Raw genomic sequence first — 15,645 nt, 5'->3', positions numbered from 1 at the left:
CTTTACCCCCACACGGTGGTGGCGGGTGGAAATTGCAACCAGATATTTCCAGGTTGAGGAAAAACAAAGCCAATACAGGAGCCACAATGCAAAGGTGCATGAAATCACCAGACCAGAAGGAAAATGACAAGCACCCAGAAAACCCTGATGACACAGAAATCCATAACCTAAACGACAGAGATTTCAAAACAGCTATCATAAAAAAACTCAACCAAATACGAGAAAACACAGACAAACAATACAATGAGATTAGGAGTTTCTTCACAAAAGAGATTTTGTGAAGAAATCACAAAAAAATCATAAAGAAAAACCAATCAGTACTGATGGAGATGAAGAACACAATGGAGGAGATAAAGGAGAATCTGGAATCTTTAAAGAACAGAGCTGACAATATGGAGGAAAGAATTAGCATTACAGAGGACAGGAATACAGATACGCTCCAGATGGAAAAGGAGAGAGAACTAAGACTAAAAAGAAATGTAGAAAGTCTCCGAGAAATATCTGACTCTATTAGGAAATGTAACATAAGAATTATAGGTATTCCTGAGGGAGAAGAGAGGGAAAGAGGAACAGAGAGCCTATTCAAGGAAATAATAGCTGAGAACTTCCCAAATCTGGGGAAGGAGCAGGAAATACCAGTAAGCAAAGCCAATAGATCACCTAAATATGTCAACAGGCAAGGCCCACTCCACGACATGTAGTGGTAAGGCTGCCCAAAGTCAATGACAAAGAAACAATATTAAGGGCAGCTAGACAACAACAAAAAATAACGTACAAAGGAACTCCCATCATGCTCTCAGCGGATTTCTCAACAGAAACTTTACAGGCTAGGAGAGACTGGAATGATATATTCAAAATACTGAAAGACAAAAACTTTCAGCCAAGAATACTCTATCCAGCAAAAATTTCCTTCAAATATGATGGAGAAATAGTAACTTTCCCAGATAAACAAAAGCTAAGGGAGTTCATGGCCACGAGACCCCCATTATAAGAAATGCTCAAGAAGGCCCTCATGCCTGAAAAAAAGAAGAGAAAGGGAATACAAGCTTGGAGCAAGGAGAAAAATAGGTAGACAAACTCAGAAAAATAGTTGATCTTTACCGGAATAGGTTAGCAACCACTTAAATACCAAAATCAAAGATCAAAGGAAGGAATTCACCAAAAATAAATTTAACCTCATCACTGTAAACACACACCCACAACACAAGATAGAATAAGGTATAACAAGAATGACTTAGAAGGGGAAGAGGAAAGTGATTGAATTGACTTAGTATAAGGAAATAGGAGGCCATCAGATAGTGGACTATCTCATACACAAGATTTTTTATACAAACCTCAAGGTAACCACTAAACAAATAATCAAAACAAAATCACATATGATAAACAAAGAGAAAACCACAAGAGTCATAAGACAGAAGAACCAAACTGAATTGGCAGTCCAAAACAAATGGGACAAGAAACAAAGGAAATGCAAAAGAACTGAAAAATAAGTGACAAAACAGCAACATTAAGCCTTCATATATCAATAATTACCCTAAATGTAAATGGATTGAACTCTCCAATCAAAACATACAGAGTGGCAGGATGGATTAAAAAGCAAGACCCAACGATATGTTGCCTCCAGGAAACACATCTCAGCTATAAAGACAAGCACAGGCTCAGAGTGAAAGGATGGAAGACAATACTCCAAGCTAATGGCAAACAAAAGAAAGCAGATGTTGCCATACTCATATCAGACAATGTGGACTTCAAGATAAAACAGGTTAAGAGAGACAAAGAAGGGAAATATATAATGATAAAAGGGACACTCCACCAAGAAGACATATCACTTATAAATACATATGCACCCAACATAGGAGCACCAATGTACATAAAGCAACTATTAACAAACCTAAAAGGAGACATTAACAATAACACAATAATAGCAGGGGATCTAAATACCCCACTTACATCAGTGGATATATCATCCAGACAAAAAAATCAATAAATAAATAGTGGAATTAAATGAAAAACTGGTCAAGATGGACCTAGTAGACATATACAGAGTAATCCATCCAAAAACAGCTGACTACACGTTCTTCTCAAGTGCGCATGGAACATTCTCAAGGATAGACCATATGTTGGGAAACAAAGCAAGACTCAATAAACTTAAGAGGATTGAAATCATAACAAGCATCTTTTCAGACCATAATGCTATGAAATTGGAAATCAACCATGAAAAAAAACTGGGAAAGACAAAAATGTGGAGATTAAACAACATGCTACTGAACAACCAATGGATCATTGATGAAATTAAAGGAGAAATCAAAAACTATCTGGAAACAAAAGAAAATGAAAATATGGCATACCAAACCATATGGGATGCAGCAAAAGCAGTCCTGAGAGGGAAACTCATAGCGATACAAGCCCACGTTAACAAACAAGAAAAAGCCCAAATAAGCAACCTTAAATTACACCTAGAAAAAGACGAACAAACAAAGCCTAAAGTCAGCAGAAGGAGAGAAATAATAAAAATCAGAGCAGAAATAAATGAAACTGAGACCAAAAAAACAGTAGAAAGGATTAATGAAACAAAGAGTTGATTCTTTGAGAAGATAAACAAAATTGACAAACCCTTAGCCAGACTTACTAAGAAAAAAAGAGAAAAGGCTCAAGTAAATAAAATTAGAAATGAAAGAGGAGAAATTACAACGGATACCAGGGAAATACAGAGGATTACAAGAGAATACTATGAGAAATTATATGCCAACAAATTGGACAATCTAGAAGAAATAGATAAATTCTTAGACTCATACAACCTCCCAAAACTGAACCAAGAAGATATGGAGAATCTGAATAGACCAATCACAAGTAAAGAGATTGAAATAGTAATCAAAAACCTCCCAAAAAATAAAAGTCCAGGACCAGATGGCTTCTCTGGTGAATTTTACCAAACATTCAAAGAAGATTTAATCTTCTTTGATTTAATCCATCCTTCTCAAACAATTCCAAAAAATAGAGGAAGATGGAACAATTCCTAAATCATTCTACGAGACCAACATCACCCTGATACCGAAACCAGACAAAGACAATACAAAGAAGGAAAATTACAAGCCAATATCGCTGATCAACATAGATGCAAAAATCCTCAACAAAATATTGGCAAACCGAATACAGCAATACATTAAAAAGATCATACATCATGATCAAGTAGGATTTATACCAGGGACACAGGGATGGTTCAACATCCGCAAATCAATCAACGTGATACACCACATCAACGAAACAAAGAATAAAAACCACATGGTCATCTCAATAGACACAGAGAGGGCATTTGACAAGATACAACATCCATTTTTGATAAAAACTCTCAACAAAATGGGTATAGAAGGAAAGTAACTCAACATAATAAAGGCTATTTGTGACAAACCCACAGCCAACATCATACTCAACGGGGAAAGACTGAAAGCCATTCCTCTGAGAACAGGAACGAGGCAGGGCTGCCCACTCTCACCACTCCTATTCAACATAGTACTGGAGGTTTTGGCCAGAGCAATTAGGCAAGAAAAAGGAATAAAAGGAATCTAAATAGGCAACGAAGAAGTGAAACTCTCACTATTTGAAGATGACATGATTTTATATATAGAAAACCCTAAAGAATCCGTTGGAAAACTATTAGAAATAATCAACAACTACAGCAAAGTCGCAGGGTACAAAATCAATCTACAAAAATCAGTTGCATTTCTGTATGCTAATAATGAACTAACAGAAAGAGAGCTCAAAAAGATAACACCATTTACAATTGCATCAAAAAGAATAAACTATCTAGGAATAAATCTTACCAAGGAGGTGAAAGACCTACACAATGAAAACTACAAGACACTATTGAAAGAAGTCAATGATGACATAAAGAAATGGAAAGACATCCCATGCACATGGATTGGAAGAATAAACACAGTTAAAATGTCTATATTACCAAAGCAATCTACAGATTCAATGCAATCCCAGTCAGAATCCCAATGACATTCTTCAGGGAAATAGAAAAAAGAACACTAAAATTCATACGGGGCAACAAAAGACCCTGAATAACTAAAGCAATCCTAAGCAAAAAGAACAAAGCTGGAGGCATCACAATCCCTGACTTCAAAACGTACTACAAAGCAATAGTAATCAACACAGCATGGTACTGGTACAAAAACAGACACACAGATGAATGGAACAGAATTGAAAGCCCAGAAATAAAACCACACATATACGGACAGCTAATTGTCGACAAAGGAGCTAAGAAATACAATGGAGAAAGGAAAGTCTCTTCAATAAACGGTGTTGGGAAAACTGGACAGCCACATGCAAAAGAATGAAAGTGGACCATCTGCTGTCGCCATTCACAAAAATTAACTCAAAATGGATCAAAGACCTGAAGGTGAGACCTGAAACTATAAAACTCATAGAAGAAAATATAGGCAACACACAATTTGACATTGGTCATAAAGGAATCTTTTCAGATGACATGCCTACCCAGACTAGGGAAACTAAAGAAAAAATAAGCAAGTGGGACTTTATCAGATTAAAGAGCTTCTACAAGACAAACGAAACCAGAATCAAGATGAACAGACAACCCACCAGCTGGGAGAGAATATTTGCAAAACATATACCTGACAAGGGGTTGATCTCCATAATATATAAAGAACTCACACAACTGAACAACAAAAAAACAAACAACCCAATCAAAAAATGGGCAGAGGAAATGAACAGACACTTCTCCAAAGAAGATATACAGATGGCCAATAGGCACCTGAAAAGATGTTCAACATCACTAATCATCAGGGAAATGCAAATCAAAACAACACTAAGATATCACCTCACGCCCGTTAGAATGGCTATAATCACCAAGACAAAAAACAACAAATGTTGGAGAGGATGTGGAGAAACAGGAACCCTCATACACAGCTGGTGGGAATGCAAACTGGTGCAGCCTCTATGGAAAATGGCATGGAGATTCCTCAAAGAATTAAAAATAGAGATGCCCTATGATCCACCTATGCCACTACTGGGAATCTATCCAATGAACCTGAAATCAACAATCCAAAGAGGCTTAGGCACCCCTATGTGACTTCACTGCAGCATTATTCACTATAGCCAAGAAGCGGAAGCAACCTGAGTGTCCCTCAAGTGACGATTGGATCAAGAAGATGTGGTATATATATATACAATGGAATACTACTCGGCCATAAAAAAGACAAAATCGTTCCATTTGCAACAACATGGATGGGCCTGGGGTGTATTATGTTAAGTGAAGTAAGCCAGAAAGAGAAAGACAAACACTGTACAATCTCACTCATGTGGAATATAAACCAACACATGGACAGAGAAAACTGTATTGTGGTTACCAGGGGCAATGGGGGTGTGGGGTGGGCACAAGGGGTGAAGGGAGACATATATATGGTGATGGACAAACAAAAATGTACAACCCAAAATTTCACAATGTTATAAACTATTAAAACATCAATAAAAAAAAAAGAGGAAAACATTGAAAACACTCCAGAACCTCGTTAACAGACCTTTTCATGATGCAAAATTTGATAAAAAGTAAATTATCACATAAAACAAAGTTTATATTCGAATACCCAGGAGATCTAATTATAAGGCTTCTTCATAACACAGCCTCAACCTTGAATCCCTACAGACCGCATCACAACAGGCCTTGTGCAGCAACAACTCCGTCAGTTACAGACATTTTATCACACTAGGGCATGAGTATTTTACCTTATTCAGGATTTTGTAATTTAGGTAAATTTCTTTATTGGTTAATGCTGCTGCCTCTACGTTTACAAGGACACCACCTTACTTACACCAGTACTGGCTTTCCTGATATCCTAGGATGTCTTAGTACTTCTGACATCGTCTCTTTTGTCTCTTCCATTCGCTCTTCATCACTGGAATCCACAACAAATATTACCCCATAGGACTCAGCATAGTAATTCTTCCAGATTCCCCGAATTCTTTTTCCACCTCCCAAGTCAAAGATGGTCACTTCAAACTTTCCTTGTCTCAGGTCAATTTTGGAAAATCCAACAGTAGGAGCTACATCTTCAGGATACTCTGTTTCAAACGACATAAAAGAAACAATCTTTAAACTTTAAATTAATAACATTAACTTCACAACTTAAATGACATAAAAAGTGTTATTCATCAGACTTTAGTAAAAAATAGAATGTTTATTATTTGCTTACACAATCAGCATTACATCTAAGCACACTGGTTTGGGGAAGGGTAGATACTATAAAATATCCAACTAGAATTTACACTCCATGCAGATAGGATTTCTGTCCTTTTTTTGTTTGTTTTTATTGATATAACCCCAGCTCCTAGAATAATGCCTACCACATAACAGGTACTTAATAAGTGTCTGTAGAATGAATAATCAGTGAATTCTTGCCTTTAAGGCCATTGACTCTCCAAGTTACAAACAATAAAAATTCCAACCCTTCAACACCACAGCCATTCCCAGGGACCATTACAACCTCTGTGGAGTTATAATGAAAATCTGAACATTTAGAGAATAGTTTAGAACCACAGAATAGGAGAAGCTGCAAAGAATAGGACTACTCTTTTAATTAACTGAATTAAGTCATAACTGGAATAAAGAGACTTTTTTTTTTTTAAGATTTTATTTATTTATTTTTCCCCCCAAAGCCCCAGTAGATAGTTGTATGTCATAGCTGCACATCCTTCTAGTTGCTGTATGTGGGACGCGGCCTCAGCATGGCCGGAGAAGCGGTGCGCGCCCGGGATCCAAACCCAGGCCGCCAGCAGCGGAGTGTGCGCACTTAACCGCTAAAGCCACAGGGCCGGCCCGGAATAAAGAGACTTTTGAGGGCAGCTTGCAAATATAAAGAGTAGATTTCATTATTTCTACAGGCACATGTTTTTGGATAGTCTCATAAATTTATAATTGAACTTTTTTGACTTCGTGTATATGACAACACAAAGAAGGTACCGATTGTATATAACAGCCAAGGAGTGGTAATGACAGTAACAGATTAAAAAGACCACGAGGTTTCAAGAAAGACTTCATGTGGGAGCTGGACTTAGGCCTTAAAGCTAGGTAGGATTTAGACAGGCAGAAGAGAGAACTAAGCAACAGAAATGGCGAAGGCAAGAAGTACGAACAATCTGAACACTGTGGTTGGAGCAAACCCTTAAGATGGGGAATGCAGACTGAAGAAGGTTCTCAGGACAGAGAGCTGGGAGTCACAGAGGTATTTCAGCAGACCAATAATCAAGGTGGCTAAAGTAGTGCTTTGTTAAGATTAACCTTTGCTAAAGTCTGTAGAACTGACTGGAAATAAGGTGGATAGCCAGTTTTCAGAGAGGTATGAAAACAAAAAGAGAGGACTGGAAAAAGAACTCATGAACGATTCATAGAACCTGGTGACTCAACGGTTAAAGAGAAAAAGAGTTTAAACTTCATGTCTGTCTCTTCCATTCTCTTTTCATCACTGGAATCCACACTAAATATCACTGGCCTTTGTTTACGCTGCACGGTCAATACCAGGCACAACGCACAACACAGTGTACAGTACACATACGACATGAGGCTTTTTAAATTTAAAACAATTAAAATTAAATAAAATTAAATGGCTAGTGGCCCACCCTACCGGACAGAGCCAATATAGAACATTTCCATCATTGCAGAAAGCTCTCTTGAACAACAGTGGTTTAGAGGGTCTTATCATTCTCACATTCAGCAAAACATTTGCTATTACAAAGACAAATCTGAATGGCATTTGCTGCCAGGCTTAAGTAATACTGAGAAACAGATTTGCAATGTACTCCCTTTCAGCAAGCACTTCAGTGCAGTTTACACAGCTCCCTAGAAAGTTAACAGACACATTACAAGTCACATTTTTGTAAGACCTTCCTTATCTAGAAAGAGAAAAAGGCAAGTTTAGAAGCAATATAAGCAGGCTGATATCCCAAAAACAGGATTACACCAGACATTTAAAAATGTGGATCTAGTCCAGGCCAGAACTGGTTTCCATAGTTAAAATAGGCAGCTGTCTTTGAGTATGACTTGAGAGGTGCCCCCAGGAAATTACCAGTGAAAATAAATCAACTGTGCTGGAGTAGGGATGAGGGACTAACATGTACAGAACGCCTACTCAGTACCAAGACCTGGTTAGGCATTAGGATGTAAAGATGAGTAACATAGGGTTGCTGTTCTCAAAGAATATACAGTACAATACAAGAACACAGAATATTAACAGGAATAACACAAGAACCTATATGTTCTGTGAAAAAGTCTGGAGAGGATAGTGTGAAGGTGTCATGCACTGCATGTTTGTGTCTCTCTAAATCTCATATTTTGAAACCCTAACCCCTAATGTGATGGCATTTGGAGGTGGGGCCTTTGAGAGGTGATTAGGTTTAGGTGAGGTCATGAGGGCGGAGCCCCCACGACGAGATTAATGCCCTTGTAAGAAGAGACACAAAAGAACCTGTTTCCTCTCTTTCTACCACCTGAGGACACAGTGGGAAGGCGGCTGTCTGTAAACCAGGAAGAGGGCCCTCACCAGAACCTGCCCACGCCAGCTCCCTGATCTCAGACTGCAGCCTCCAGAACTGTGAGAAATAACTGTTTGTTGCTTAAGCCACCTGGTCTGTGGTTCTCTGCTTGGGCAGCCGGGGTTGACGAAGACAGAGGGCATTCAAGAGGAAAAGGGTAAAGAGGAGGGAGGGTGAGTTACGGTCTAGAAAGGCTTCAGAGAGGAAGTGAAATGGGAGCAAAGTCTTAAAAGCTGCCAAGTTATGACAAAGAAGGGAGAACATTGTAGGCAGGGGCGACGTAAGCACAGATAAAATGATGGCAACGTTCTCAGGAAACCAATTCAGACTGAGTAATTTGTCCAAGATTACATGGTAGGCAGAGCCAGGACCTCAGGACTCTAGAAGCCTGTTTCTTCTGACACATGGAGCACCCAAACCCACTTCTCTATTCTTTCCTTTGGCTCCTACTCTTGATTCTGTGTTTCCAGACTCAAGACTAAGTGTTCAGGTTCCAACCACTCCTAGAAATCCTTCTCTGATGATTCCTTCCTACTTCCAGTATCACCCGCACCCTCTATCGTAACACAGGCATACCTCACTTTATTGTGCTTCACTGCAGTTTTATTGCTTATTACTGCAGTTTTTGTTGTTTTATCGAGGTCTCATTGGTTTATAACATTATATAAATTTAAGGTGTACATCATATTTCGACTTCTGTGTAGACTACATCGTGTATAGATTACATCTAGTTGCCACCTGTCATTGTACAAATGTGCCCCTTCACCCCTTTCACCTTCCCCCCTTCCCCTCTGGTAACCACAAATCTGTTTTCTGTAACTATGTGTTTGTCTGTTGTTGGTTTTTCATCTTCCACATATGAGTGAAATCATACGGTTATCTGGCTTTCTCCATCTGACATTTCACTTAGTATAATGCCCTCAAGGTCCATCCATGTTGTCGCAAATGGCAAGATTTCATCTTTTTTATGGCTGAGTAGTATTCCATTTTGTATATATACCACATCTTATTTATCCATTCATCCATTGATGGGCATTTAGATTGTTTCCAAGTCTTGGGTATTGTGAATAATGCTGCAATGAACATAGGAGTGTGTATATCTTTTCAAATTAGTATTTTCGTGTTCTTTGGATAAATACTCAGAAGTAGAATGCTGGATCATATGACAGTTCTATTCTTAATTTTTTGAGGAATCTCCATACTGTTTTTTATAGTTGCTGTACCAATTTACATTCCCACCAACAGTGTACAGGGTTCCCTTTTCTCTACATCCTTTCCAACATTTGTTATTTGTCTTTTTAATAACAGCCATTCTGACAGGTGTGAGGTGATATCTCATTGTAGTTTTGATTTGCACTTCCCTAATAATTAGCGATGTTCAATGTCTTTTTGTGTGCTTGTTGGCCATCTTTATGTCTTCTATGGAAAAATGTCTGTTCAGATTCTCTGCCCATTTTTTAATTGAGTTGTTTTTTTGGTGTTGAGTTGTATGAGTTCTTTATATACTAACTCCTTATTGGATATATGATTTGCAAATATCTTTTCCCAACTGGTAGGCTGTCTTTTCATTTTGTTGATGGTTTCCTTTGCTGTGCAGAATCTTTTTAATTTGATATAGTTCCATTTGTTTGTTTTTCCTTTTGTTTCCCTTGCCTGAGGACACATATTCAAAATGATGTTGCTAAGACCAATGTCAAAGAGTGTACTATGTTTTCTTCTAAAAGTTTTATGGTTTCAGGTCTTACATTCAAGTCTTTAATCCATTTTGAGTTAATTTGGTATAAGATAATGGTCTACTTTCATTCTTTTGCATGTGGCTGTCCAGTTTTCCCAGCACCATTTATTGAAGAGACTTTCCTTTCTCCACTGTGTGTTCTTGGCTCCTTTGTCAAAGATTAGCTGTCCATAGATGTGTGGGTTTATTTCTGGGCTCTTAATTCTGTTCCATTGATCTGTGTGTCTGTTTTTATGCCAGTACCATGCTGTTTTGATTACTACAGCTTTGTAGTATACTTGTTTTATAGTTTTCGGAAAGACCAGTGTACAGGTCTTTCATCTTCTCGGTTAAATTTATTCCTACGTGGTTTACTCTTTTTGCTGCGACTGTAAATGAGATTGAGTTCTTTGATTTCTTTTTCATTGTTAGTGTACAGAAATTTAACTGATTTTTGCATGTTGATTTTGTATCCTGCAACTTCACTGTACTTATTATTTCTAACAGTTTTTTTGTGGATTCTTTAGGGCTTTCTATATATAAAATCATGTCATGTGCAAATAGTGACAGTTTTACTTCTTCCTTTCCAATTTGGATCCCTTTTATGTCTTTTTCTTGCCTGACTGCTCTGGCTAGGTCTTCCAATACTATGTTGAATAAGAATGGTGAGAGAGTGGGCATCCTTGTCTTGTGCCCGTCCTTAGAGGAACAGTTTTCAGGTCTTCACTGTTGAGTATGATGTTAGCTGTGGGTTTGTCATATATGGTCTTCATCATGCTGAGGTATTTTCCTTCTATAGCCATTTTATTCAGAGTTTTTATCATAAATGGATGCTGAATCTTGTTGAATGCTTTCTCTGCATTTATTGAGATGATTGTGTGCTTTTTAGTCTTTATTTTGTTAATGTGGTGTATCACATTGATTGATTTGGGAATGTTGAACATCCTTGCATCCCTAGAATAAATCTCAGTTGATTGTGCTGTATGTATTTTAATGAATTGTTGTATTTTATTTGCTACTACTTTGTTGAGGATTTTGCATCTATGTTCATCAGCGATACTGGCCTGTAATTTTCTTCTTTTGTGTTGTCTTTGTCTGGTATTGGTATCAGGGTAATGTTGGCCTCATAAAAGGAGTTAGGAAGCATCCTCTCTTCTTCAATTTTTTGGAAGAGTTTGGGAAGGATAGGTATTAAATCTTCTTTGAATGTTTGGTAGAATTCACCAGGGAACCCATCTGGTCCTGGACTTTTAATTTTGGGAGGTTCTTGATTACCGTTTCAATCTCCTTACTAGTGATTGATCTATTCAGATCAATAGATCTGAATCAACAGATCATATCTATTGATTCAATAATCAATCAATTCAGATCAATAGATCAATCAATTGATCTATTCAGTGATTGATCTATTCTACTCTATTTCTTCTTGATTCCATTTTGGAAGGTTGTATAATTCTAAGATTTATCCATTTCTTCTAGGTTATCCAATTTGTTGGTGTATAGCTTTTCATAGTATTCTCATAATGCTTTGTATTTCTGTGGAATGTGCTGTAATTTCTCCTCTTTTCTTTCTGATTTTATTTATTTGAGACTTCTCTTTTTTTCTTAGTGAGTCTAGCTAAAGTTTGTCAATTTTGTTTATCTTTTCAAAGACCCGGCTCTTAGTTTCATTGATCTTTTCTATTGTCTTTTTAGTCTCAATTTCACTTATTTTTGCTCAGATTTTTATTATTTCCTTCTTTCTACTGATTTGGGGCTTCACTCGGTCTTTTTTTCCAGTTCCTTTAGGTGTAACATGAGATTGTTTATTTGAGATTTTTTTTTCTTAAGGTAGACCCATATTCCTGTAAACTTCCCTCTCAGTACCGCTTTTGCTGTATCCCACAAATTTTGGCATGTTCTATTTTTATTTTCATTTGTCTCCAGATATTTTTTTATTTTTTCATTGACCCAATAGTTGTTCAGTAGCATTTTATTTAATTTCTACATATTTGTGACTTTTCCAGTTTTCTTCTTGCAGTTGATTTCTAGTTTCGCACTGTTGTAGTCAGAAGAAATGCTTGATATTATTTCAATCTTCTTAAACATATTGAGACTTGTTTTGTGGCCTAATATGTGATCTATCCTGGAAAATGTTCCATGTGCATTCAAAAAGAATGTGTATTTGCAGTTTTTGGATGGAATGTTTATATACATCTATTAAGTCCAACTGCTCTAATGTGTCATTTAAGGCCAATGTTTCCTTATTGATCTTCTGTTTGGATGATCTATCCATTGATGTAAGTGGGGTATTAAAGTCCTCTACTATTAGTGTGTTAACTATTTCTCTTTTTATGTCTATTAATATTTGCTTTATGTATTTAGGTGCTCCTATGTTGGGCGCATAGATATTTACAGTGTTATATCCTCTTGTTGAATTGTTCCCTTTTATCATTACGTAATGCCTTTGTCTCTTGTTACAGTTTTTGTTTTAAAGTCTATTTTGTCTGATATAAGTATTGCTACCCCAGATTTCTTTTCGTTTCCATTTGCATGGAGTATCTTTTTCCATCCCTTCACTTTCCGTCTGTGAGTGTCTTTAGATCTGAAGTGTGTCTCTTCTATGTAGCATATACATAGGTCTTGTTTTTTTAATTCATTCAGCCACCCTATGTCTTTTGATTGGAGCATTTAGTCCATCTACATTTAAAGTAATTATTTATAGGCATGTACTTATTGACATTTTGTTACTTTTTTCTGGATATTTTTGCAGTTCTTCTCTTGCTCTCTTCCTTTGTGATTTGATGACTTTCTTTAGTGTTATGTTTGCGGCTTTTTCTCTTTATTTTTTTGTGTATTTATTATAGGTTTTTGGTTTGTGGTTACCATTAGGTTCATATATAATAACCTATGTATACAGCAATCTATATTAAGTCTCTTAAGTTCGACCTCATACTAAAAGCCCTACACTTTTACCCCCCATATTTTATGTTTTTGACATCACATTTTACCTCTTTTGATTTTGTGTATCCCCTAACCTATCATTGTAGATATAGATAATTTTAGTAGTTTTGTCTTTTGGCCTTCATACTAGCTTTATAGGTGGTTGATCCACTACCTTTACTATATATTTGCCTTTATCAGTGATATTTTTTCTTTGATAATTTTCTTATTCTTATTTGTGGCCTTTTCTTTTCCACTTAAAGAAGTCATTTTAACACTTCTTGTAAAGCCAGTTTAGTGATGATGAACTCCTTTAGTTTTTGCTTGTCTGGAAAATTCTTTCTCTCTCCTTCCATTCTGAATGATAACCTTGCTGGGTAAAGTATTCTTGGTTGTAGGTTTTTCCCTTTCAGCACTTTGAATATATCATGCCACTCCCTTCTAGCCTGTGAGGTTTTGCTGAGAAGTCAGCTGATAGCCTTGTGGAGTTCCCCTTGTACATAACTTACTGCTTTTCTCTTGCAGCTTTTAAGATTCTCTATCTTTAATCTTGATATTTTAATTATAATGTGTCTTGGTGTGGGCCTCTTCAGGTTCATCTTGTTTGGTACTCTCTGTGCTTCCTGGACCTAGATATCTGTTTCCTTCCCCAAGCTATGGAAGTTTTCAGCTATTATTTCTTCAAATAAGTCCCTGCCCCTTTGTCTCTCTCATCTCCTCTGGGACACCTATGACACAAATGTCAATATTCTTTACTGATGTTGTCCCAGGGATCCCTTAAATCGTCCCCATTCTTTTTTTTTTTCTGTTCAGCTTGGGTGATTTCCTCTACTCTTTCATCCAGATTGCTGATCCATTCCTCTGTGTCATCTACTCTGCTGTTGATTCCCTCTAGTGAATTTTTCATTTCCATTATTGTATTCTTCAGCTCTGATTGGTTCTTTTTTATATTTTCCAATTCTTTGTTGAAGTTCTCACTGTGCTCATCTATTCTCCTCCTGAGTTCAAAGAGCATCCTTATGATTATTAGTTTGTACTCTTTATCAGGTAGATTGTTTATCTCTGTTTCATTTAGTTCTTTCTCTGAGGATTTGTCCTCTTCCTTTATTTGGAACATAGTCCTTTGTCTCTTCATTTTGCCTACTTATCAGTGCTTATTTCTATGATTTAGGTAGATCAGCCATGTCTCCTGATCTTGGAAACGTAGTCTTATGTAGGAGATGTCTTAGGGGGCCCAAGAGCGTGCTCCCCTCTTGTCACTCATGCCAAATGCTCCAGGGCTGTCCTCTGTGTGGGCTGCATGTGCCCTTCTGTTTTGATGGGGCTGCTATTGCTGCAGGCATGTGGGTAAGCTGGGCTAGCCCTCAGGCTGGCTGGTTGCAAGGCCCAGTCATGTGCAGCTGCTACAGGTGTGTTACTGGGTGGGGCAAGCCCCTGGCACAGCTGGCTGCGAGGTATGGTAGGGCACAACTACTGAGGGTTCGCTGGTGAGCAAATTGGGCTGCCAGTGTGGCTGGTTGCTAGGACTAGCGGCACACAACTGCTGCAGGCCCCCAGTGTGGCTGACTGCACAGTACAGTGGTGCTCAGCTGCCTCAGGTACACTGGTGGGTGGGTCAGGCCTCCAGTGAGTCTGGCTGTGCAACACAGGGCTGTTGCTAGCTCACTCTTGTGTGAGACAGGCCTTCACTGCAGGCTGGCTATGTAGCCTAGCAGTGCACAACTGCCTCAGGTATGCTGGTGGGTGGGGCATGCCTCTGCACAGGCTGGCTGTGTGGCCTGGGGGTGCACAATTGCCTCAGGCATGCTGGTGAGTGGGACAGGCCCTGGTGTAGCACCACCTGACTGTTTCAGGCATGTTGGTGGGCGAGGCAGATCCCCTATGTGGCTGGTTGTGGCCCAACAGTGCAAGTCTGCTGCAGGCTCACTGGTAGGCAGGACAGGTCCCTGGGGCAGGCTGCCTGGAAGAAAGCTTCCAATGGCATCTGCCAGCGTCTATGTCAGCATGGCTGAACTAGGTCACAATAATGGCTGCTGCCAGTGTCTCAGTCTCTGGGGGCAAGCCCAGCTGCCTCCTGCCTGTCTGGGATATCCTCTGAGCTCAGTAAGTGAGTCTTTTACCAATAGACTATGCACTTTTCTCTCTGGTGTTTTTGTGTTGTTTTTGGATCAAGTGAGTCTGTGCATAGGCCTTTTAAGAGCAGGTTTTCCTTTCCCTGAAGTTCTATAGTTTTCCTGGGCATATTCCTCATTGTTTTTCAAAGACAAGTGTTTTGGGATCTCACTTGTGCTGTCTCTGAGGGCTGGGGTGCCCAATGTTGATCTTGAATGCTCTGCTCCTCTGGGAAAAGCTCTGTACCTTTGAGGTCGCTCCCAATCGCTCCCACCGCTGCTGGGGTATAGTTTTTTCCTCAGCAGGATGGGATCTCTGCCTCTTCCACCCCTCTGTGTTGTCCCTTGTTG

The 15,645-nt window shown here is 38.5% G+C and overlaps 1 protein-coding gene across 2 annotated transcripts in view; it reads right to left on the bottom strand.

Moving 5' to 3' along the window:
* Positions 1 to 15,645, bottom strand: part of ARL13B (ARF like GTPase 13B) — an 81,414-nt gene that overhangs the window by 43,662 nt on the left and 22,107 nt on the right. For both annotated transcript variants that reach the window (XM_087439457.1, XM_004439926.3), the window contains exon 3: positions 5,832 to 6,081. In XM_087439457.1, coding sequence (XP_087295583.1) covers positions 5,832 to 6,081 — 250 coding nt within the window. The remainder of the gene's footprint in view (positions 1 to 5,831; positions 6,082 to 15,645) is intronic.

This window comes from Ceratotherium simum, chromosome 15 (genome assembly GCF_057802395.1).
Source record: "Ceratotherium simum simum isolate JZ-2026a chromosome 15, ASM5780239v1, whole genome shotgun sequence".
In the NCBI taxonomy this organism is placed as follows: Eukaryota; Metazoa; Chordata; class Mammalia; order Perissodactyla; family Rhinocerotidae; genus Ceratotherium; species Ceratotherium simum.
The sequence above is the reverse complement of the archived record's forward strand: the minus strand, read 5'-3'. Positions and strand labels throughout refer to the sequence as shown.